Source organism: Chaetodon trifascialis, chromosome 9, assembly GCF_039877785.1.
Source record: "Chaetodon trifascialis isolate fChaTrf1 chromosome 9, fChaTrf1.hap1, whole genome shotgun sequence".
Taxonomy (NCBI): Eukaryota; Metazoa; Chordata; class Actinopteri; order Chaetodontiformes; family Chaetodontidae; genus Chaetodon; species Chaetodon trifascialis.
In genome coordinates this window covers 8,126,063-8,149,046 of record NC_092064.1, presented here as the reverse complement: position 1 = coordinate 8,149,046, position 22,984 = coordinate 8,126,063, and the positions used below count along the sequence as shown (strand labels likewise).

At 41.6% G+C, this 22,984-nt stretch overlaps 3 protein-coding genes across 3 annotated transcripts; all 3 read left to right on the top strand.

The window, feature by feature from the left end:
• Positions 1–398: 398 nt before the first annotated feature.
• Positions 399–2,824, top strand: apoa1b (apolipoprotein A-Ib). The gene is given in 5 exon segments (XM_070970291.1): positions 399–416; positions 418–477; positions 1,209–1,260; positions 1,504–1,648; positions 1,832–2,824. Coding segments are annotated over 5 exon segments (879 nt in total). The 3' UTR covers positions 2,436–2,824.
• Positions 2,825–4,564: 1,740 nt separating this feature from the next.
• Positions 4,565–9,664, top strand: LOC139336532 (T-box transcription factor TBX1). Its single transcript, XM_070970665.1, has 9 exons — positions 4,565–4,571; positions 4,747–4,873; positions 4,983–5,084; positions 5,302–5,473; positions 5,646–5,801; positions 5,960–6,027; positions 6,391–6,500; positions 8,321–8,419; positions 9,459–9,664. The coding sequence occupies exons 1-9, from the start codon at positions 4,565–4,567 to the stop codon at positions 9,662–9,664; spliced, it is 1,047 nt and encodes a 348-aa protein (XP_070826766.1).
• Positions 9,630–21,535, top strand: bace1 (beta-secretase 1). The gene is made up of 10 exons (XM_070970340.1): positions 9,630–9,737; positions 9,961–10,377; positions 14,776–14,864; positions 15,066–15,282; positions 15,898–16,035; positions 16,173–16,307; positions 16,392–16,493; positions 17,688–17,837; positions 19,563–19,734; positions 19,911–21,535. Exons 2-10 carry the CDS (start codon positions 10,039–10,041, stop codon positions 20,147–20,149), a joined length of 1,581 nt encoding a protein of 526 aa, XP_070826441.1. The 5' UTR covers positions 9,630–9,737; positions 9,961–10,038; the 3' UTR covers positions 20,150–21,535.
• Positions 21,536–22,984: the final 1,449 nt, after the last annotated feature.

Below are 22,984 nucleotides of genomic sequence, written 5' to 3'. Positions count from 1 at the left end.
GGGGGGGGGGGGGGGGGGGGGGGTGTCAACTCTCCTGTCTCTCCATTTTTTGTTTGATACAATAAAAAACCTATTGTCGCCTTTTGTTGTTGTTCAAAAAAAATGTATATAACTTTCCCAGAAGAGTCACCAGTAAAAATGTCCTGTTGCCCTAAAAACCTGGTGAATTTAGAGGACTGCTGTGCATCTGTAAAAGTTACAGTACATCTATGATACTCATAATGTATAGCAATTCTGTGGCTGTGCGTGTCGGTGTGTGTGCTGAATGATCTCCTCCCAGCAGGTGACCATTGAACTCTCAACTCAGTCCCCCTGCTGAGGGAGATGGCAGGGGGGTGAGGTCCACCTCCACGGAGACACACGAGCCTCACACCTCCACCCCCACCCCTCCTCCGCACATGGACTCATCCCTCACCGGGGCACTATAAAAAGTGTGCTCCTGCTGAAGTTGTTCAGTCTCGTCAAGAACTCCACCAGGTAAGACAAGCAGCTGCTGTGGCTCTGACTGGGACTTGGGCGGTAGAACAGGTGGTCAGAAAAGAAAATATGTTGGGGAACCTTTTCCGTCTGCCAGAGTGACTTTCTACAATCTGTACTTTGATGAAGTTGTGAACTGGTGCCAAAAAGGAAGAAAAGTTGTAGTGTTAAACCTTTAGTTGTGACTTCAGGATATTTCATTCATTGGAATTTTAGGATAATGCTGTTTAACCTGTCATGGTACTATAGCAGTTATCTTCATTTCAAGAAAATGAAGAGACCCCTAAATTTAAGTACACCTGGATTGAGACTGTCTTTGAGATCAGAGAGATGATTTGTTAATTCTATGACTGATCTACTGGAAAGGCTGGAATAGGATTTTGTGGCAGTCCAGAGCTAATCTTCTTGAGCTGTCTCTCCAATTTGTAGCCATCCCTAATCTACCCAGATTACAGATTCTCTTAATAGGCAGCCATATGTTCAGTGTTGGAACTCATTCGGGAAAGTTCAGGGATGAGTGTGCAGCTCTTTCTTTTAAGATGGCTCATCTGGCCTTAACATTGCTTTAGGTGCAGGATTTGTTGGGTTTAGGGGTTTTTCATTTTTAGGTTGTTTTTTTGTTCACGTCTTCATGTAATTTGAGCAAGTTTTATTGAAAATCCTCACTGCAATACTGTGAGTGTGAGGTGTACTGATAATCAGTAACCAAGTTACCCCTTTTTCCACTCTAGACCACCATCATGAAATTCGTGGTACTCGCTCTTGCCCTTCTGCTGGCTGTCGGTGAGTACTGAATGCACTGTTTCTTATTTAAGAGAAATACTTAATCTGTATGTACATCTTTTCTCACTCAGTAGATCAATTTTAGCAAAAAATTTAAATAATACACTTTCTATTTTAAGACACATTTGAGATACTGTATTTTCTGACTGCATACTGTTGCTTTTTTCCCCTTCCTTCACCTTCACTCATTTTCTCCTCATCTCACCTCATCTCTCCTCGCCACTTTTCTTTTCCCCCTCTCAGGCTCTCATGCCGCTTCCCTGCAGGCTGATGCACCCTCACAACTGGCCCACATCCGGTCTGCTGTGGATGTCTACTTGACTCAGGTGAAGGAAGGTGTCAAGAGAGCCCTGGACCAGCTCGATGACACCGAGTACAAAGAGATCAAGTAAGGCCTTGTCATTTGTTAGGCTCAGTCAGTCCATCTTTCCTTATACTTGCTCCATCACCGGTTCATTCAGCTTTCTCCCTTAGTTGCTTTTTACTGTTCTCTAGTCAACATTTACTTGTCAATGTGTGTATTTAACTTAAGGTAAAATGGTTTTGCTCCCACATCTCTGTTCTCTCCCAGGGCCAGCATAGTTTCACGCCTGGATGATATGCACAATCAGGCCAAAGCTTTGCAGGACGCTGTTTCCCCCGTGACTGACAACGTCGTCAACACCATCAGTGAAGTCACCGCTGACTTGCGAACCTCTATCATGAATGATATTGAGAGCCTGAAAGCCGAGATCGAGCCCATGCGTGAGAAACTGAGGGAGGTCGTTTCGAAACATATAGAAGAATACCGTATACAGTTGGACCCCGTTCTCTCAGAGTACCACACCAAGCAAATCAGTGAGGTGGAGGCCCTGAGGGCCAAGATGCAGCCCGTTATGGAGGAGCTGCGAGCTAAGATAGCAACAAACGTGGAAGAGACCAAGAGTGCCCTGATGCCCATTGTGGAAGCTGTGCGTACCAAGTTCACTGAACGTCTGGAGAGTCTGAAGGAAATGGCTGGTCCCTATGTTCAAGAATACAAGGAGCAGGTGAAGGCAGCCTACGCCCAGGCTCAGAGCGTGAACCCTGACGAAATCACGGCCCTGAAGGAGAAGCTTACACCTTTAGCTGAAGAAGTAAAGGAAAAGCTCAATACTATGGTCCAGATCATCATGGCCTCCTTCAACAAGAACTAAGTCCTCTCTACCCTGTTCCTGTAACTAACCTCACCTACCTGTCTGTCCAAGATCCATTCCAGCTTTCTTTTCATTCCGTCTTTCCTCACCTCACATACAGACAACTTCCTAAAATGAAGCCACAACGCCAAACTGATGCACTTCTTTGCAACATATGGCAGGACTCGTGCTCACTCTCCTCCTCAACACCTTACTTCATTCGAACATGCTCAAGCACATACAACCAAAGACATACACAGACACATACATACTCAGCACACATGCTTTGCTCTTTGCATATCATGGCCATCTGCTTACATTTTGTCTAGGATTTGTATGTGAAATGATGCTTGTCTGAAAACTGTGCTTTGGTGAAATACAGCTCAATAAACATCTGACTGTTTATACTACTTAGCTCTGTGACTCTTAATTTGAATGGTGTCATATGCCAGTTGGATATCGAGAGGATTATTTCTTTTCCCTAAATGATCTGCCTCTAATGAAGCAGAACATCATTTACAACAGTCTATAACACACTGTAATTCATTTTTAAAATATATAGTGCAGTTTAATTGGAAAGATTACTGACTCTGGTACATAATGCCACACCTTCAGCTGCATTGGAGACCTCAGTCATAAGATCATAATCACACAGACAGCCCTTTGAAGGGGTCATCATTGATCACAAGGTTGTTTGGAAAAGAGCAGTATTAATACAATCAGTTCTTCTTAAGAGAGGCATCCAATAACATATTTCTGCCTACGGTCCTGAAAGCTGTGATTAATGAGGTGGGTGGGGGAGCAAATTGGCCTATTGACAATCTTGTTGTGTTTTATTAGGGAAAGGTCCTTTTTCTGTTTTGGATCCCTGAGGCTGGTACCCTTCAACACCGTCCTATCATAGCCACATGAGGGTGTATACACACACACACACACACACACACACACACACACACACACACACACACACACACACACACGTATATATATTCTATCTATCTATCTATCTATCTATCTATCTATCTATCTATCTATCTATCTATCTATCTATCTATCTATCTATCTATCTATCTATCTATCTATCTATCTATCTATCTATCTATCTATCTATCTCTCTCTCTCTACACACACACACACACACACACACACACACACACGCATACACACTCGCACGCACACACACATCAACACCATATCACTTAACACTTCCACTCACATTTGTAATGCAAAATCTTTGATTTATCAAGAGCATTTATTATATCATTTGAGTGTTATGAGCTATGGTCAGGTCTACACATGACACAAAACCTTGCATGACACACACGCAGTGACATGAAGACACTTTGGGACACCAAAAAGCATTAACAGTAAGGACATTAACAGTGGAAATAAGTCATGGGGTTTACCAATGTAGCCCTGACACAGTCTCATATGTTGCATTTCCTAAATATTCTACAATAAAGTATTTGCTTCCGTTGATTTTGGAAAATAACTGGCTCTCTAATTAGTACGGTGTTGAAACTCTAGCCTATGAATAATAAAAGCAGTTTGCAGCTGTCTTCATCTGTCCACACCCAGTAACACGGGGCTGATTAGAGTGTTCTTAATCTCTCAAGGTTTGGCCAAGACCAGCTCCACTTAAGACTTTAGGCTATAAGAAACAATAAAAAAATGCAAGGAGGAATTTATGGAGGTTACAAAAAGGTTGTGTGTGTGTGTGTGTGTGTGTGTGAGTGAGTGAGTGAGTGAATGTGTGCGTGCATGCGTGCATACCAACATTTGTGTATTCACAATTCTTGGGGCGGCATGCATGCATACGTGTGCAGCTGTGATTAGAGCATGTCAGTGGCACTATGAGTATTGTAATGGATGAGGCAGGCTGGAGGTCCCCAGTGAGAGTCTCATGGTGTATAAAACCAGCTTGTTCCTGGGCATAAGCAGCCACTCTTGATGCTTGGATGTACATCTACCACAGGTTGTGAGGAAGATTTTTGCATTCAGTTCAAGGCCAAGTTGTGTTTGGTTTTAATGTAAAGACAGGAGTTGCTTCTTGTGGTCAGAAGTTTGAGGAACAGGAGTAAACAGAAATACCAAAGGAAGAGACAAAACAGCAAATTTAGTTATATATTTATCTTCTAGATCTTCAAATGATGGATGGTAAGTGCTTGTTTTAAAATTAAAATTGTCTGAGCTCAGTGGAGGAAAAATCCATTTATGTTGCAACGGTTAAAGACAAATCTGTGATCCAAGTATGAACAAAAGTACAACACAAATCTCTTCTCAGGTCCTCAGCTGCCTCAGAGCTGTGAACTATCTCTGCCCTGCTGTGCAGACAGGGGGTTATTGTCGAGCGCCAAGGCCCCCCAAGTCAGCGGGGTTAGGGTTCAGCTGGAGATGCATGCACTTTGGCAGCAGTTTGACCAACTGGGCACAGAGATGATTGTTACCAAAGCAGGAAGGTAACAATAACATTCATATTTATATTCCACATCACCTAATCTTACACTTTTCCTCTTTCTCTGGTGTCTCTTACTACACTGTGTCCGTTTACATGTTCACAAACTGCAGGAGGATGTTTCCAACATTCCAGGTGCAAATCTTTGGGATGGATCCTGCTGCTGAATATGTCCTGCTCATGGACTTTATCCCTGTTGACGACAAAAGATACAGGTCAGACACATGCATACAGTGAGCTCTGCAGTGCTTGGTGTGTAGTGAGTAACAGAGTGTTACTTTCTCCAAAATACAGTAGAAGTTATTTCTGATCTGTTCTGGTATCATTTTATATAATTCAAGACTTATAACCCCGAACTGTGCTTTTTCCTTCATCGTACCTTATCAGTCCTATTTTACACATCTGAAAAATGTGTGTGTATGTGTGTGTCAGATATGCGTTCCACAGCTCATCCTGGTTGGTGGCAGGGAGAGCCGATGTTGTAGCCCCAAGTAGGATGCATTTCCACCCAGACTCACCTGCCTGTGGAGCCCAGTGGATGAAGCAGACTGTATCCTTCGACACCCTCAAGCTAACCAACAACCTGCTGGATGACAATGGGCATGTCAGTCAATGTCTTTCATGTGACTCCTACATGCTTTTACTCTTAGAGCAGAAAAAAGAGCATATAGGAGCTAAGAAACAAAGTTGTCTTGTCTTCAATCATGAAAGACATATAGAATTGTCTCTTTTCTGACTTGCCTGTTTTGTGTTTTCTCCCACTTCTTCCTTGCCAGATGATACTGAACTCCATGCATCGCTACCAACCACGCTTCCATGTCGTGTATGTGGATCCAACTCCCAACAGTCACTTAAATGCATACAGGAACTTCTGCTCTTTTTCCTTCCCAGAGACGCGCTTTATGGCTGTGACTGCCTATCAGAACCACAGGGTAGGTCACCCAGGATTGGGTCACTGCACATTTGTATCAATATATGTCAGACACCTTATACTAATAACAGCATTCTTGAATTGTGCATTAACTGCAACATATAGGAGAAATGTAATTTGCTTTCATCTTATTTATTTTACCATCACGCTCCCTGTCAGATCACCCAGCTAAAAATTGCTAGCAACCCATTTGCTAAAGGCTTCCGGACTTCAGACCCCCAGGACCGGTGAGTGTCCTTCAGTAATTCAGTCAGGTCTGAATACAGTTTGCCTGATAAAAAAGACACATCGCTGCCTCGAAAAACCAGATGAAATCATGACTAGATCACAGTGCATCTTTATCGCTGTTATCAGCTGGTACATAGTGATAAGGCAGCAGCCTCGCTGATAGCTAATCTTTGACCTTTGTAAGCAAAGGAGGTTCTTGAATGGCAGGTTGTTGGCCATGTATGTTAAAGCTCTGAGAGACATTATTATAGTGATTTACAGGAGTTTGCATATGTGTGTATGGGCAGGTATAAGTGTCTACGATGCTTGTGTGACTATACACAGTATCTGCAAGAGGTGAATACTTGTGCGTGTGTGTGTAGGGTGGGTACTTCCAGACACCTAGCAGTGTGGTGTCCACTAGAGGGCAGAAATGAGCCCCTCATCACCAAACCTGAGGAGCAGAGAAGCTGGGCCTCAAGGACTTCAACAGGTGAGTATCTCTTTCTGTGCGTATCACAGCATGTGTTGGGTGCAGTAGTGTTTCACACCAGTTTGCTTTTCAATTTAATAACCCACAGCCACATATCCCATTGTTGGAGTCCCTTGTTGGATGATTAGAGACTTCATACAAGAGGCAGGGTTAAAGAAAAGACTGTCAAACACAGGTCAAAGTCCTCTTAGTTGGTGTATCCAACAGTGTTTTGTACGGTGGCTGACAAGGGCAAACGTGCCGCAAACACAGGAATGATGCAAAGCCAAAAACACACAAACACATAAAACAAATGCAACAAAAAACGCTGCAAGAGAAAAATGCTGCAATCACAGAAATGAAGCAGAAGCAAAAACTTACATACACAGAAAACAAATGTGAAAGAAAAATGCTGCAAATATCAAAACACACACAACCCCAAAACAACTGCAAGAGAGAAACACTGCAAATTCACTCCACAAAACAGAAGTGCGCCAGGCCACTAGGGGGACTTGACCTGAAGAATGGACCGGTCCTGTAGGACCAGACCATAGAGATATAAAGAGTAGACGCCACATTGACTGCTACTGCTTATCGGCGCTGACGAGCCGTGGGGCCGCTCTCTTGGACCGGTCACTCGCTCCACTCAGTGCTGTTTGGCAGGCGCAAAGAAGTATCAGTGCATTTAATCCATCATAACTCTCTGAATATTAAACTGATTTTCACTAGGCTATGTATAAATATTTACATATATAAACAAAATACTGACTAATGAACACATATTTCTATATAAAACGTAACAATAGATCGAAGTTATATATCAGAAAGAAAATCAGAGAAAATGAAAATATATATAAATCATATATATAGTATCAATATCATTCATATATACATATATAATAGATAAGTTATATATCAGATATAGTTATATATCAGTGTGTGTGTGTGTGTGTGTGTGTGTGTGTGTGTGTGTGTGTATAATGTATGATGTATATAATGTATAATGTGTGTGTTTACAGTGTTTGCAAAATACCTGTCTACAGTCTAGGCTACATCAGAATATTCTATTACTGTTAATTAAAATTAATTACAAAAATAATAATTAATTAATTAAAATACACCGCACCATTTGTCCTATATCATAGCTACATGTATGACGTTTGCAGCAAAAAAAAACAAGTGAAAATCAGTTTAGTATTCAGAGAGTTATGATGGATTAAATGTGCTGACACTTCTTTGCGCCTGCCAAACAGCACTGAGTGGAGCGGGTGACCAGTCCCCACGGCTCATCAGCGCCAATAAGCAGTAGCGGTCAATGGGGCATCTATTCTTTATATCTCTATGGTCTGGTCCTACAGGATCGGTCCATCTTTCAGGTCAAGTCCCCCTAGTGGCCTGGCGCACTTGCGTTTTGTGGAGTGAATTTGCAGCATTTTCTCTTGTGCAGTTGTTTTGGAGTTGTGAGTGTTTTGATATTTGCAACATTTTTCTTTCACATTTGTTTTCTGTGTTTGTAAGTTTTTGCCTCTGCTTCGTTTCTGTGATTGCAGCATTTTTCTCTTGCAGCGTTTTTCTATTGCATTTGTTCCTGTGTTTGTGTGTTTTTGGCTTTGCATCATTCCTGTGTTTGCAGCGTTTTGCCGTTTGCGCCACGTTTGCCCTTATCGGCTACCGTAGTCATATTCAACAATCTTACTGCTCTTGTGTTAGGACACTGGACAGGCTAATAGACAGAAACTGATCATTTGAATCAGCAGTGGCCGAACAATTTAGATTTGATAGATGATATAACAAGGAGTGCTGATCAATAGTTTTCCAACTGTGTTCTCTTGTTGCCTCAGGACAGGAGGATCCAGGCCCATTGTTGGTGGAACAGTGTGGACTCTTCCAACACAGTAAAGACTCTGTGGGACTCACTGTGGAGAGCAGAGATGGGCACAGTATATTAGCACCTGCTTCCTTCCTGCCTATTCCTTCCTACTGGGACTGTCCCGGGTCACCTCAGGAAAGAGGCAGCCTGTCACAGGGAAAGAGAAGCAAACTAACTGATCTTTGAAGTAAATTTGACCTTGTGCTCGTTTGCTCGTTCAAACTTACTTTTCTGTGTTCTGTAATAAATGTATATAGTTTGTGGTCTCAAAATTAATTTACAGGGATACTATGCATTATGTGTTCCATGAAAAATGACAATGTTGATGGCAAGCTGATTGATGTCCAGCAGTGACACTGTATTTTATGCCATAGCACACAAGAACACTACACACAGTAAAGTACTATAGGTTATAGTAATAGTAAATTACATGCATGGAAAAACAATTAAATATTAGAGCTACACAAACTCAGCAGAAAACATTAAACACACTGTATTAAGTCCCACTACAAATTCTATTAAAATCGTAAGGTAATTTCTTGCTACGACATTTGTGCAAGTGCAATGCATCCCTTTGTTGTCTAAGATAATAAAACAGCATTTTGAACTTGGTGTTTGACCTCTCCTAAATTTAGGAATTGCAAATGATGTACACTTAGCTGTAGGTGTTCCGGATGAGAGCAGGCAGAAATGCCTCAAAAGCAAATGTTTTGTCATCGGCGAAACAATCACGTGGAAAACTTCATTACCCAGAATGCGGAGTGTCGCAGGGCTATTTCCTGGAGAAGCGGCGAGAGACAAGCCAGCGCCTTCAAATTAAAAGAAAAACGAAAAATATGGTGTGCGTGTACAGGATTAAGAACATGGATGATGCCTATCTATTGTCTGATGTAACATATCAGTTTTTATTGTAAAAGACTAATGAACCAACGTTTCATTAAGAGATTATCAGCCCATAAAGGCAAACTTTTATAAATTGCTTTGGGAAGTAATTGGGGTTTCATGTTGCATGAGTGCTTCAGTATTAATGTCTTATTTAGAAAAGGCTTACAGGAAGTCTCGTGAGTTTGTAGTGTAACTTGACGGCGGTGATAGTCGCGCTCTCGCAGCTCTGAAGGATGCGGCGGGGTGGATGGAGGAGGAGGAGGGGGTGAAAGACTGGAAGGCGGAGAACACTATGAACGGGTCGGGAAAGCTGAAGGATGCGGATTACGGTAGCCCGCCGGCCAGCATGACTACCGACGATGGATTCGGTCCTTTGAAACGAGGATGTACGGAGGAAGCGACACAGACCTTCGACTTGTTGTTGCACTGAACACGCAGGGAGAGCCCGTAATTTACCCGTCGCCTCAAATTATCTGTGACACCGAGGGTCGCCTGGTTTAAATGTGAGGGTAATTTGATGTTCAGCGAACGCTGTTTTGTACTAGCCTACATATTACTTTGTCGTGGTGTAAAGCTGTGTTCTTCCGTGCCATTTAACGTCAAGAAAACCGTAGAAAAAGCACCTTGACCCAGTCCCTCTTCAAATTCGTGGTTCAACTGCCATCATGGTTGTAGCCGTCATTTTAGCATCCCCGCCAGCTGATCTCTTCTCCCGTGCCACTGCAGACTGGATGTCAAGCTGAACGGAGCGCCGTAAAGTCAAAACTAAACATACGAGAAAATACAACTTCACCGAGTTTCAACATGGAGGCGTCGCCGTTCCAGCCTCGCTGGTTGACAGGTCTGCTCTTATGGACGACGTTGTGTCTTATCGGCAGCGGTCAATCCGCGCCGGACGCCTCGGGCCTGCCTCTAGCCATCCGCGTGCCACTGCGGCAAGGCGCTCGCGCTGAACCGCCGCCGCAGCTGCCACCTACCGCAGCCGTGAACCGCGAGCGCGGCAAGACGGGGAAGTACGGTGCGCGCAGGCGGAGAGGAGCGGCGGCGGGCGGCATCAGCTTCGTGGACATGATTGATAACTTGCGTGGCAAGTCTGGGCAGGGGTACTACGTGGAAATGGCCGTGGGCTCTCCTCCGCAGAAGGTAAAGGTTTTATTTACATGGCATGATTAATATGTTGTCAAAGCACTTCTGAATGCTAAGTCTGTGTAGATATAATCATGCATTTTGAGCTAACAGATATAACAAAATCAAATTAATTAAAACCAAATAACCTCAAAAAGTCAATAAATCTTCCTTAAAGGATGACATTCATTGTTATTGGTCAGTATCACTTTATTACCCTGCACAGAGTCTGGCTCTCTCTCTGTCTCTCACAAGGATTTAATCTGCTTTATTGGTAAGAATATTCTATTTAATACCAGGTACACGGTTTGTGATCAAACTTATTAACTTAACAAGCTTATTATGAGAACAATAAGAGGTAAATGTATATACTATTTAAGTACCACACACACATACACACACACACACACACACACATGGTCTAAAACATGCGTTATAATCATAACATAGAAGATACTATGCAACTCAATGGGAGGTGACATCACTATAAACTTATAACACACCTTGATGACAGATTCACAGCATGTGCCCATTACTAATGTAAACCCTCATACTTTAATATTTCTAATGTAAAACATCAACAATTAAATCACAAATTTAAAATTTAAGTCAGTTGACAGAGAAGCACTTCAAATATATTGTCCGCCTGTCCGATACCGTTAATACCCCTGCAGTGACAGATGGTCTGTGTGTGTGTGTGTGTGTGTGTGTGTGTGTGTGTGTGTGTGTGTGCGCGTGATTGAGAGAGAAAGTGAGAGAAAGGACTGAATGATACAGACAGATAATGGAACCATTAATTCTGCAGAGTGAGGAGTGCCAGCTGGGTGCAGCTGCAGTGTACAGGCTGGCACACAGAGGGCGACGGGTGGAGGGAGGAAGAGAAAGTGATGAGGTGGTAGAAGAGGAGAAGAAGGTGAGGGAGAAGGTGAGAGAGGGAGTGAAGCGGAGAAATCAAGAAGTGTCAAGAGAGGGGGATTGAGAGGGACAAGGAGTGAATGAGAGGAGAAAAGAGAGAGGTGATGAAGGAGAGATGGAGGGCCCTAAGTGGAGGTATCACTCTGCCACTGAGAGACACTGATGTTTCCTTTATCAGACACATCTGCCTGATAAGGGCGTTATGCTGGGCACCACGGCGACTACTGGCCAGTTACAAGCAGTGAGCACAGTGTTGGTATGTTGAGTGTCCTTCAACGAGTGGTCCAGTTTCCATCCCTCGTCGGCCATTATTCACCCTGCAGGAGAGCAAAGCAAGACTTTCAGAAATATAAACCTTTTCCTACCTATTTTAATTAACTCAAGAAGCCAAAGTGCTCAGAAGTTAAGTGATGTCTGAACACAAGCAGTGCTGCAGGAACTTTGCCTCATAAAATACTTAAATTGGCACAACTAATCAAAGTGTACTGAGTGCTATCTTTTCATACTTGACAGCCTTTTGAAATACTACCAGCAACACATATTGGTAAGTGCCAAAAAAGTAGCGACGTTTGATCCCCAGCCCTGCCACTACAAGGACACTGAATCCCTACCATAGCTGTATAATGTGCTGGATGAGCTAGCCAAATGCAGGGACCTTTCATTCCATTGGAAGTTGCTTCCCGCAAAAATGTTAGTATCACCTTCTACTTTAATTCCTGTGATGCATGACTCCCTGGACATTTTAACGTGCTTGATGTCTGCTGTAATGTTTCAAATCGTGATGTTAAGAGAAGCCTGTGCGATGCTCATGGTACTGTCTTCACACATCTTTTTCCGTAATGGATGTGTATGCCAATTAGTGTTAATAAGTGTTTATGGGTGTCACCTGACCTTTCATCATGACAAGGATGTGAAAAGTCTCCAGACCAATTTCATTTTTGTTGGCTTTATAACCCCGAGGCCGGAAGTGAAAACCTATAAAAGCATCTGTGTAAACATTAATATGGACATTTTATGCTGCACAAATAAAGGTGAAAACAACGGGGCTCCTGATGTCCTGTCAGCATATTTAAAGCCTCTGAAATTATTGATGAAGAGGTGATTTGATCAGATTTGATTGACAATGCTGGTTGACATAATACTGAGGTTTAGCAACTGTTCAAAAATTCAAAAATTGCTCATAGTACAAAGCCAGTTCAGAAAATAGGTTTGCAGTGCCTGTAAAATGGCAAAAGATGGGATTTCATTTCAGGCATTGAGACAATATAATTAGACATATTAAAGGGTGTATAAATGTCTAATATATAGGTACTGGAAGTGATGAGGAGCTCAGGAAGACCACACCCTGTTCGCTTCCTTCTAACACAAAGCTCACTTATCCTTCAGGATTTCAGGGAAAACCTGTAGGACCAGTAAAAAGAGGAGTTTCCAGACTTGTGCGTATGAACCAAGTGGAGAAGTGATGCTCAGTGACCATGTTATTCGTTAAAATGACCAGCCAGGATCACCATTTACATAACAACACACTGATAGGCTGTTTGCAAGCCCTTAAGAAGTCTCATTCATCAAGTGATCTGAATGTGTTAAAGGATTTTCAATGCTTTGTAGCTGCCCCTGCATCTACATAAATAGATCAGATTGCACAAGTGATAAAAGGCCCTGCACTTATCTTGAGATGCGTGTTGGATACGAAGTTGTGGAAATGACCTGAAGTCATTGATTTGCAACAACTTTCAGATGTTGTGTTGTATTCTGGTAACCACAAGATGATTTCTCCTCTATAGCGGAGGGGGAAGGGCAAAAAAATAATGGCTGGAACAGACAGGCACTCTGCCAGGGAGGACAGGAAGATGGAGAGAGAGAGAGACAGAAGGGAAAGATGTGAGGTCTCAGTGTGTCAGGATGCAGGCTTGAGTGTGTATGAGTGTGTTTGTGTGGTTGTGTATGAAAGAAACAGATCTGTCCTGAGCAGTCAGCAAATCTCTGGCCAAGAGAGGAAATCAGAACATGTGCAGCATTATTACTGACAGTTGTGGCATCTGTAGGGACAGTACATACAGTATGTATGTCTGTATGTGTGTGTATATGTATCACTGACATGGATGCATGTGTGTGTGTGAGGCTTTCAGGCCCAGCCCTTGAGACAGTAGCACTTCTCTGGATATTTAAAGAGCCAATCCATTATTGAACAGCTTGCTGTGGCTGTATGGCTGTCTATCTGTTCTCCTGTTTGTGTGTGTCTGTGAAACTCTGTCTGTCTATATTCTCTGCCAAACAGTTGTTCTTTCACCTCATGTGTCACTCAGCATAATATTACAGTATGTTCTTATCAGTGGTGGAGTGTAACTCGGGACGTTTGTGTCACACTGCTGCTCCATTGCATTTATTTCACAACATTAGTTATTATTAATCCACATATAAATCAAATAAATTCCAAAGAAGTATATTAGTAGTTTGATCAATGCATCGCTAATTATAATCAAGTGATATTACAGTATACACATATATATATATTCATGAATGTGTGTGTGTGTATACACATCATTCTGAAATGGGACATTTTGCATAATGAGTTTACTTTTGATCATTTAAGTATATTTTGATGCTAATATTTATGTACTTTGAATGCAGGACTTGTAACCAAGATTTTTTACACTGTGATATTGCTGCTTTCATTTAATGACAAGATCTGAGTACTTCTTCCACCACTGGTGCCTGTACTTCACTTTAACAAGAAAACATACATCAAATGTACAACCTCCACATTAGCATGTTACCTAGAACTGCATGAATGCATTCAAATGCATGACTCACAAAATATACTTAATTTGTATTTAAACAGCAACAGACAACAACAGACAGAAAGAAAAATGATAAAAATGGCATGCAGCAGTTTATATACAGTATGTGTTTTAAATATGATGCATATGCAGTAGGTGTTGCATATGTCTGTCTCCATCGCCATCTGCCATCATGCTCCATTCACACGTTCACTAACTGTTTTGACTGTGCAAAATATGATACTCACACAGAGATGCAGACAGAGGAGGAGGAGATGGGAGAGAGAGGGAGTAGAATGGGCAACCGGAGAGGAGTGGCGGGTGAGAGTGGAGACAGAGAGGGCACAAAGAAGGACATTTAGGACAACAGGAAAGAGCGCAGGACACTACAACGAAAGAGAAATGGATACAGAGAATGTGCGAGGTTAGGCTGGCTGTGTGCTGTAATAGAGGAAATTAGATAAAAATGAGCTGAGTCTGTATAAAAAAAGAAAAGATAACAATAACAGAAATCAAAAACCCCACACAGAAAATTGTTTTACAAACGGCCGTGTCTGTCTCCAACGACGCAAAGATAGATTTAACTTGCTCTCGAGTGCAATCAATTTCATAATGTAACCCAAGCATCACTTCTACAAACCTATTGATTTTTGTAAAATCCACACAGCGTGTATTTAATAAATCTCTCTGTCTCTCTCCCCTTCTCCCTCTGTCTCATTAGCTGAACATCCTGGTGGACACAGGAAGCAGTAACTTTGCTGTCGGGGCAGCCGCTCATCCCTTCCTGCGTAGATACTACCATCGCTCGCTGTGAGTAGAGACGCGTGCAGTGAAATGTGCAGCCACATTTGGTTCTTAAATAAGGCCATGGTTCATGGAGTTTTCTGGTTTTGTTTTCTTTAAACCGAGTTCAGTTGTCTCTCACGAATGAATGTTTTAAGGGACATGTCTGAATCAGCTGCAGCTTGCTAATCATCTCCTCCACCTTTTCTGCCACTCATCCATCCACAGCTCCAGCTCATACCGTGACCAGGGGAGGAGTGTGTATGTTCCCTACACCCAGGGTCGCTGGGAAGGGGAGCTGGGCACCGACCTGGTATCTGTCCCCCACGGCCCTAATGCCACGCTGCGCGCCAACATTGCTGCAATCACCCAGTCAGATCGCTTCTTTATCAATGGATCCAACTGGGAGGGAATCCTGGGACTGGCCTATGCTGATATAGCTCGGGTAAGAGCTCGGCCCTTCACATTTTTGGTGATTTTTTGGCTGTAAGGGAAAGACACTTCAGCAAGTTATCAGTGGACACACCACCAGCCTGGGAAAGTGTATTCAGTCATTTGAAAGTGCTGTTTTTTACTCCTCCTGTGGGCGATCAGGAAAGCCAAATAGGGTGGGTGTCCAGAGTGTTCCTGTGAGCACTGAGCTTCTGAAAAGACCAGTGGGAATACCGTACTTCCTTTTTTGTCCTTTTCCAAGCTTTCTGAATCCTAATCTGGTGTAGGAGGGTGATCACAAGAATGCAGATGGGTGCAGGATATAGTTTTTTGAGTCATTCAAATTCAACCAGATATTTGGAAGATGTGACAAGAAAAGTAACACCGTATTTTTGGGTATGTAGCTAAAATCTGTCTTATTTCATTTTGTTATTACTGAAAGCGAAAGTGTTCACCTCCGGGAAAAGTAATAATAGCACTGCGTTCAGTGGGAAGGAAAGATAGGGGAAGGAGAGGCGGGATGAAACCTGATTTGACGAAATATGTTGATATTTAATCTTTTGGGAATGAAAAGCTGAAAGCAGCAGCTTGGTTTCTCCGTTCTCTCTATTTTGTCCTTCCCTTCCAGCCTGACGAGACATTGGAGCCTTTCTTTGACTCTCTGGTTCGCCAGACACCCGTCCCCAACCTCTTCTCTCTCCAGCTGTGTGGAGCCGGCTTCACCCAAAACTACTCCCTGGGGAGCGCTACTGTCGGCGGCAGCATGGTTACACACACACACACACACACACACACACACACACACACACACACACACACACACACACACACACAAACAGGTACAAATGATCTAATATCATATTTGAAGCCAGTACTGGATTCTATTATTCTGTGTACTCTCAGATCATTGGAGGAGTGGACCCATCACTCTACGTGGGAGAGCTCTGGTACACCCCCATCCGCAGGGAGTGGTACTATGAGGTCATTATTGTGCGAATTGAGGTGAATGGACAGGACCTCAACATGGACTGCAAAGAGGTGAGATGGCTGCAAATCTAAAGAATCACTGACACTAAACGAGAAGAGATTTCTAATTTGTGACTGTTCATCTGTCTTTTTCAGTACAACTATGATAAGAGCATTGTGGACAGCGGCACCACCAACCTTCGACTGCCTAGAAAAGTCTTCCAGGCTGCAGTTAAGGCTATTGAAGCAGCCTCTTCGGTCAGTCCTTACGACGCTGTAGATACCTTTATATCCTTATTACGATCTGCGTAATACTCTTCTGTTTCTATTTTCCTTCTCTGTTGCTTCCGCTGCCCCAGTCATTACTGATTTCTTGAGATATCTGATGTAAGCAGATAGCTGTATTTTAGCCAACATGGCCAACAACAAAAGCTTGAGACTCATTTTTTTAAATGGATGTTTTTAAGGAGAAACTCACTCACCTTTGCATTAATGGACTAGTGAAGGACTACCAAAAAGAGCACTGAGGGAGACAGGATGTCTTAGTACCTTTAGATAGTATTTAAAGAAGTTGAGACATGTTAATGTCTCGCTGCTTTCCCAGACATCTCAGGATCACTTGGAAAGATTTTGTATTTGCCCTCATTTCTGTTTTTTTTATATGTGTAATATTTTTAAGTACAGTTAACATTGTCCGAATTATATAGATGCTCATTGCCAGAACCTAAAAATTATTTTATGTTATTTCACTAACAATACAAAGGCAAATGTTTGGGTTTTTTTTGGTTCTATCATTTAGCGTGAGGGAAAGCAACAATCAATTTTAATCACTTGTGTTTTTAGCACACTGAAATCCAATATGAAACGTAGGTCACAGCTCTTGATGAAGGTCACTGATGAATAGAAAAAGGATAGAAAAGTGTGTGGGAGTACGTGGCTGTTTTATTTAAAAACGATAACTGCAGTAATTTGTAAGGAAATTATAGTCTCCTATATGTATGTGAATAATGAAAGTGTAATTTAGTGCCCACCAACACTGGCTCAATGCCTTTTGGAGCAAAACGTTGTATGTGTTCTGGAGAAAAGAATGAAAAGCTCACACTTATCACTATTAATGCCGCCTGCAGAGGAGACCAGTCTCTCTGCTATAACTAACACTAGGGAAAAAGAGGTGTGATAACAGACACAGGTCTTTGAAATGAAGCAGACTGATATATTTAGTTTGCCCGATTGGCATTGCAGACTGTGGTAGCTGCTCGTTTAGAAGTGGTGGACTTCAGTGCTAATGTTGCTGATGACATAATCACAAAAATCCTTCATCTTGCACAGTTAATTATACTAAATCCATTTTTTCCCCCCACTCCCACTGGAGAAGCTCCAGTCCCCCCTCCTGACCCTGATTTGTAATGGGTGGGTATGGGAAAGGAAATGATGAATGTCGCTGTTTTTCAGACAGAGCAGTTTCCCTCTGGGTTCTGGTTGGGGGAGCAGCTGGTATGTTGGCAGGCCGGCACTACACCCTGGCACATCTTCCCAGTCATCTCCCTCTACCTGATGAGTGAAAACCACAACCAGTCCTTCAGAATCTCCATCCTGCCCCAGGTAATACTCAACACTTGTCCCATGGGACCATATCAAGTAATATCACTTAAGCCTAAAATTCTGTTTCTTTGGCCAAAGCTTTGACATTCGTTGAAAATGAAAACAAGTTTGCCGTTACTATGAGTCACATTTATCCTCTGTAATTCTAAGGTAGGACAAATGCAGAGTTTTCATTTCCCTGTGCACTCTTACAGGAAGTCAGGTCACAATAAGTCCCCCTATGCTTTAACTATAATCTTTTAAATAGACCTCAGTGGATGAAAGCCTTGCTAGGCACCACAAGGAAAAAAAAAATAACGACCATGTTTCAAAGGGAATTACCTTTGAATATATTTTTTAAAGCTTTTCATAAAGCCCTGAAAAGTCATTTAATGGCTTTTATTCAAAGCCACTCAGAAAGGCCTTGACGGTGGTGGAATGAATATGATTTGACAGTGAGATTTATAAGTGAGGTTCAATGTTTTAAACCTGTGGGAGGCTCTGCTGACAGCATAATGAAACACTGCAGAAAAGTTTTTACTTCCTTTGCCTTCTGTTTTAATTTCTATTGCAGGTGCAACAGTAAATCACCAGGTATAGAATGTACATTGGCTGCTATGTATGCATAGGAAAACATGCAGAATTACCAATGAACTGATTTGAGGCTGATACTGTACTCACTGAGAGTTTAAGGAGTCTGATGATATATCAGCTGATATTCGCACTTTTAGAACAAATACATAATGTAATCAAAATTAGAAAAGGATCCCTAGTTTCACTATGAAGAATTGTGACCACGACATGTACCTACAGATGAGGAATAAACATGCCAGTGCTCTCTGGTGGACAAACTATGTAATGACAGCATTTGTATAATGTATTTGATATTTATCTACTGCCGTTTCATGTTACTTATGTACAGTGCGTTATATATCAGTGATAAACTAAAAGTAACCGATGATATCAGCCATGCCAGTGTATTGGATGGGCTTGTCAAAGTCTGGACATCAGTCTGCATCCAGTCGGGGGATGGCCACAGGTCAAATCCGGTCCACCAAAGCTTCCCATTGAGAATACTAATGAATTCAGAAAATGCGTGCATCTAATGTTACTCACCGGTGGAAGAGGTCCAGTCTGTCCTGAAAGCTTTCCAACCACTGGCAGCGAGACAAAATGTCCATAATTCATAGAGCACCTGCTCTACTGAAAGGAATACTCACAGAGACTCACTGAGTGAAACACTTAAGTGTCACTTGGGTTTATCTTTGTTGGCCAAGTGCTGTATTGAGTGTATTTATTTGCTTCCAGGGGTCCTGAAGAGGAGTTTTTAGTTGAATTGGTAGTTGAACTGTGGGTTTGTACTGAGCACTGACTGCCTCTTTGGCAGAGGTGGGTTTGAAAGCACATCGTCATCATGACTGATTGGACATTTGTTGCTGTACCAATTAAACTCATCCACTGACATGATCTATCCATTGTGGTGGAGGCCCCCTGGGTCAGAGAAATGTTGATTGGTTTGACATGATCTATCGATTGAGGAGGGGGCTCCCTGTACTTGGTCAGAGCCGTTAACTTTGCGTATTATACACACACCAACATATACAGTACAATCAGAGAGAGGGCCATGTTAGTATTAGACGTTACACTGCAACAAGGGTGTGTGTTCATCCCTTTCTTCTCTGTAATCTGTGTCTAACTGCACTCCCTGATTCTTCCCTTTATTATTTTTCGCTTTTCTTTGTGCAGCAATACCTGCGGCCTGTAGAGGATGTGGCCTCCGCCCAGGAGGACTGCTATAAGTTTGCCGTGTCTCAGTCAAGCACTGGAACAGTGATGGGTGCTGTCATCATGGAAGGCTTCTATGTGGTGTTCGACCGAGAGAAGAAACGCATCGGCTTTGCCGTTAGCACCTGTCATGGTGAGGAGGAGAGGGTGGAGGGGACGAGGAGGAGAATCAGTGAGGTTTATAGTTAAAATTGGTAAAGGGGAAAAGGGAAAGAATTAAGAACACCTGTCGAAAGAAGTGCTGAGATTGAGGGACTGCCTAAAATATCATTATTATCCTGAACAACAATCCTATTCTCTCTTTTGTAGTGCATGATGAGTTTCGCACAGCCTCTGTAAAAGGCCCCTTCCATGGTGTCGACCTGGAGGACTGCGGCTACAACATCCCTCAGACTGACGAGTCCACTCTGATGACCATCGCCTACATCATGGCGGGGATATGCGCTCTCTTCATGCTGCCGCTGTGTCTCATGGTGTGCCAGTGGCGCTTTGCCCGCTGCCTCCACCCACACGGGGACTTTGCTGATGACATATCGCTCCTCAAGTGATGGGAGCGAAGAAGGGGACAAAAGGAGTCGTAGAGACCTACATGTGAAATGCGGGACATGTTGGATGGATCGCTTGTTGTACATTGTTACAAAATGTTGGTGCTGTTGAAAGAGAGCTTTGAGAAGGTTCATCAGGAATATAATATGTAAAGTAGAGAAAATGCTGCCATACAGTGAATACACAGTGAACTGTACTGCCCTCTAATTGGACAGCACTTGAGGATAACTAGAGCCATCACTAACCTGGAGAACAAGGGAAAGTTGGTGTCCTCAGCGTCAACTTTGCCTGTTTAAGCAACCTATGCAGATCAGCATGGCTAGAGGAACTGAAGTGGGAAAACAAACAAAACAAAATCAGCTCTTTCTTATAGATAGTGTATAAACAGAGCACAGACATGGATTGGGAATTTTGAAAAATTTGTCTCACAAAGGAAACAAATTACAAACACGGCGAAATGAACAAACTCATGAGCTGGATGTGAATACAAGATGGGAATCCATCATGTTGTCAGACGTGGTTTGCGATGGTATGATTTGAACATATGAGCGCGTGGTTACGTGTGTTTGTTTATAGATCTGCTGTTTGTGGCTTCTGAGTGAATGGGACAAGGTTGATATGTGTGAGCATGCCTGTATGTATGCACAGCTGTACTGTAAGTGAAGAGTAAACAGCAAGATTTAATGAAAATGATACTACTGAGTGTGAATAGCATCTATGAAATTACACTATTTTGCAAATGCCAGCAAAGAATTCTGCAATGCAAATTAAGTAAGCATAAAGAGGCTAATTTGATGAAATATCAGATTGTAACAGCATTTACTGCATAAAATCAGTTTTGCCTTGTGTAAAACTGAGACTACTGAACACAGTCAATATCAGATGTCACTTTTTCTTCTTATATTGATAGCTTACATATATCTATTGTACACAAAATTTGTGCATTCCAGATCCTCTATTTGCACAGGCATACACACACACACACACACACACACACACACACACACACACACACACACACACACACACACACACACACACACACGCACACACACAGGTACACATTGCTTATCCTCCTGCAGCACCATATGATGATTTGCACATGTAACAACACATTACATGTTAACAATGCAAGACTAAATAGGGCTTCTTTTGCAGATGCAGAAACAGCCTAAACCACCACATCTTTCAATGGGGACCATATATGCTTGGACAAGGAAACCAGCCCAAAGTATGTTAAACACTAAAGAACACTATGTACTGTATGTGTACAAGGGGCAGTTTCTGTTGTCTCTTGGCAAGCTGTAAATAGAAAAACTCAGAACTGTATATTTATCTGTCAGGCGCTGGCAGCACTGTTGAACCAATAAAGTACTTATTGTAACTGTAATATGTCAATATTTGTTTCTTCACACAAAACATTAACCACAAGAACTACCTTACAGACTGACATCCATTATATTTGCATTTTATCATTTCAGTGTTAAAAAAGAAGATTTCAGTGTCCATAAATATCATGTAATGGTAAACAATTTAGAACATGCAAAAACATAGTCTGAATACCAAAGGCAGAAAGTGATTGATTTCAATAAATCTTTTGCAAACTGGCCTCCCAGAAAAATTAACTTTAATAATTTTTTTTTTAAGAACAAGTATGACCTGAACTTTGCATACTTAAATGAAAATGAATGACTATTACATTGATATTTTCTGCCTTTCAATACAGTATTAGCTCAACAGGTTGAAGTACCTGCCTTCAAGGTGACTCCCTGCAACTTTTGAAACATTTTTAATGTGTTTGCCATCATCTCAGCATCTACTCATGGCTGCATTATTGATTGTTACTTTGTAGTGATTTGAATAGCTGAAATGCTCTAATAATATAATTAAACAGTACAGTAGTACAGTATCATCTGAAAGTATATGGATAATTAGTTGGGTTCTGCATTAGCTATTTCTGTCTATACCTCTTATGTTCAACAAGTAAAAACACACAAACACATATAACATAGTTGCAGTTGAGAAGTAAATTGTCTGCCTACAGCTTCGACTATTCATTTATCATATTTACACTGGGTGCAGTAACTGTATTCTGCTAAAGCTCTGGACCAAACGTGTGTGGAAGGTTTTAAGGGCCGCAACTTAATACATAAATAATTTATCTAATAAAATACTTACAGAATTGAATAAATATATAAATAGGTAATCGATTGCACAAAATGAATAAATAACACATATATACTGATTTGTATAGTATTAATTGATTTCTAATTTATGCACACAGTTACTCAACTATTTATAATTGCATTTATTTATTGCATAAGTAATAAGTATAAATAAATAAATGTAATCATAAGTAGATGAATGAATGTGTGAGCAAATGAATAGATAAGTAAGTATATGAATGAATAGTGATAAATGATAAAGAATACACGTGTGTATCTATCTATCTATCTATCTATCTATCTATCTATCTATCTATCTATCTATCTATCTATCTATCTATCTATCTATCTATCTATCTATCTATCTATACACACATACATATACACACGTGTATGTATGTATGTGTGTGTGTGTGTGTGTGTGTATATATATATATATATATATAGAGAGAGAGAGAGAGAGAGAGAGAGAGAGAGAGAGAAATACACAAATTTATTTTATTTCAGTTTTAACGTTAATATATTTAATGTCTATTAGTGAATTATTTATTAATAGCGACAATTTAGTGAAACTAGTCATACGATTATTATCTATTATTCTTGTTATTATTATTATTATTTGTATTTGTAGTTTCGGCCCTCCATACACAGGTGACGCAACGACCGTGTGAC

What these genes read in the sequence shown, in the direction of transcription:
- LOC139336532 (XM_070970665.1), top strand. An exon ending in TGCTGGATGACAATGGGCAT is followed by an intron (nt 5,474 to 5,645) that starts GTCAGTCAATGT and finishes CTTCCTTGCCAG; the next exon opens with ATGATACTGAACTCCATGCA. An exon ending in GGCCTCAAGGACTTCAACAG is followed by an intron (nt 6,501 to 8,320) that starts GTGAGTATCTCT and finishes TTGTTGCCTCAG; the next exon opens with GACAGGAGGATCCAGGCCCA.
- bace1 (XM_070970340.1), top strand. Translation starts at nt 10,039, where the DNA reads ATGGAGGCGTCGCCGTTCCAGCCTCGCTGGTTGACAGGTCTGCTCTTA. An exon ending in CTACTGTCGGCGGCAGCATG is followed by an intron (nt 16,036 to 16,172) that starts GTTACACACACA and finishes GTGTACTCTCAG; the next exon opens with ATCATTGGAGGAGTGGACCC. An exon ending in TGCCGTTAGCACCTGTCATG is followed by an intron (nt 19,735 to 19,910) that starts GTGAGGAGGAGA and finishes TCTCTTTTGTAG; the next exon opens with TGCATGATGAGTTTCGCACA.